We start from the raw sequence: 969 nt of genomic DNA, 5'->3' as shown, positions 1-969 counted from the left end.
TTTCAAGAATGAAAATTAAAAATAAAAAAGAGTTGAGGACTATGGAATAATTTCACCAAGGTTGAACACTTTTGACATTTTTTTTTCAATTTTATTAATAAAAGCCTAGTACATTTGCGACCGTATTAAATATCCTTTTACATTCAATCTCGATCAATAATTTAAAGTTTTTTTTTTTTTTTGGAATCCAATGTTGCATTTTCTTTTGTTTTTACTAGAATATCAATTAGGTCAGAAGTCCAATAACTAATTTTTTGGTACTGCACAGACATAAAATGAGCGATCCTTTCAAGTAAGTATTTTCATCCTCTAGTAAATATCGAACTCAAAAAAAATAGTTAAGAAATATAAACTCTCATCCATTTATGTCAACGGTGATGCTGCATTTCTTTTGCCGAAGGATGAATACAGTTTTAGATTGGGCCTATTTGTCCGAATAGGTCCATTTACTGCATTTTTGGCTGGAAAAGGCTCATTTCAAACAACAATTACATATAGGCCCAAGTAAATCAGTTGGGCTTTACAAAAACTATTATTGGTGTCAGCCCAAGTATGTGCAAATAATATCTTAAGGGCAGACGGCCCATGACAAAAAAAATGGGCAGACGGCAGAGACAAAAGCCTAGAGGAAAAGACATTGAAGCATTGCTGCCATGGCTACTGAAGCGTGTTCAACAGTCACAGTGAACCACATCAACGTTTTCTGGGACGAAGGGATGCTGAAGCACGAAACTGGCATTGGAGTGTTTGACACTGGTGACGACCCTGGCTTCTTGGATGTGTTGGAGAAGCATCCTGAGAACTCTGACAGGCTCAGGAACATGGTCTCCATCCTCAAGAGAGGTCCTATTTCTCCCTTCATTTCTTGGCATCCTGGTTCACCTGCTCTCATCTCTCACCTCCTCTCGTTTCACACCCCTGGTACCTTCTATGTACTATCTTCTTCATTTCTCCATCGCCTTAGCTTTT

General features: G+C 37.9%; 1 protein-coding gene across 1 annotated transcript in view; it reads left to right on the top strand.

Moving 5' to 3' along the window:
• Positions 1 to 612: 612 nt before the first annotated feature.
• LOC127744058 (histone deacetylase 8-like) overlaps positions 613 to 969 on the top strand; it is a 2223-nt gene continuing 1866 nt past the window's right edge. Inside the window, exon 1 of the mRNA XM_052256329.1 lies at positions 613 to 921. Coding sequence (XP_052112289.1) covers positions 654 to 921 — 268 coding nt within the window. The 5' untranslated portion in view covers positions 613 to 653. The remainder of the gene's footprint in view (positions 922 to 969) is intronic.

The sequence above is a fragment of the Arachis duranensis genome, unplaced genomic scaffold (assembly GCF_000817695.3).
Source record: "Arachis duranensis cultivar V14167 unplaced genomic scaffold, aradu.V14167.gnm2.J7QH unplaced_Scaffold_232525, whole genome shotgun sequence".
NCBI classification, from domain to species: Eukaryota; Viridiplantae; Streptophyta; class Magnoliopsida; order Fabales; family Fabaceae; genus Arachis; species Arachis duranensis.
The sequence above is the reverse complement of the archived record's forward strand: the minus strand, read 5'-3'. Positions and strand labels throughout refer to the sequence as shown.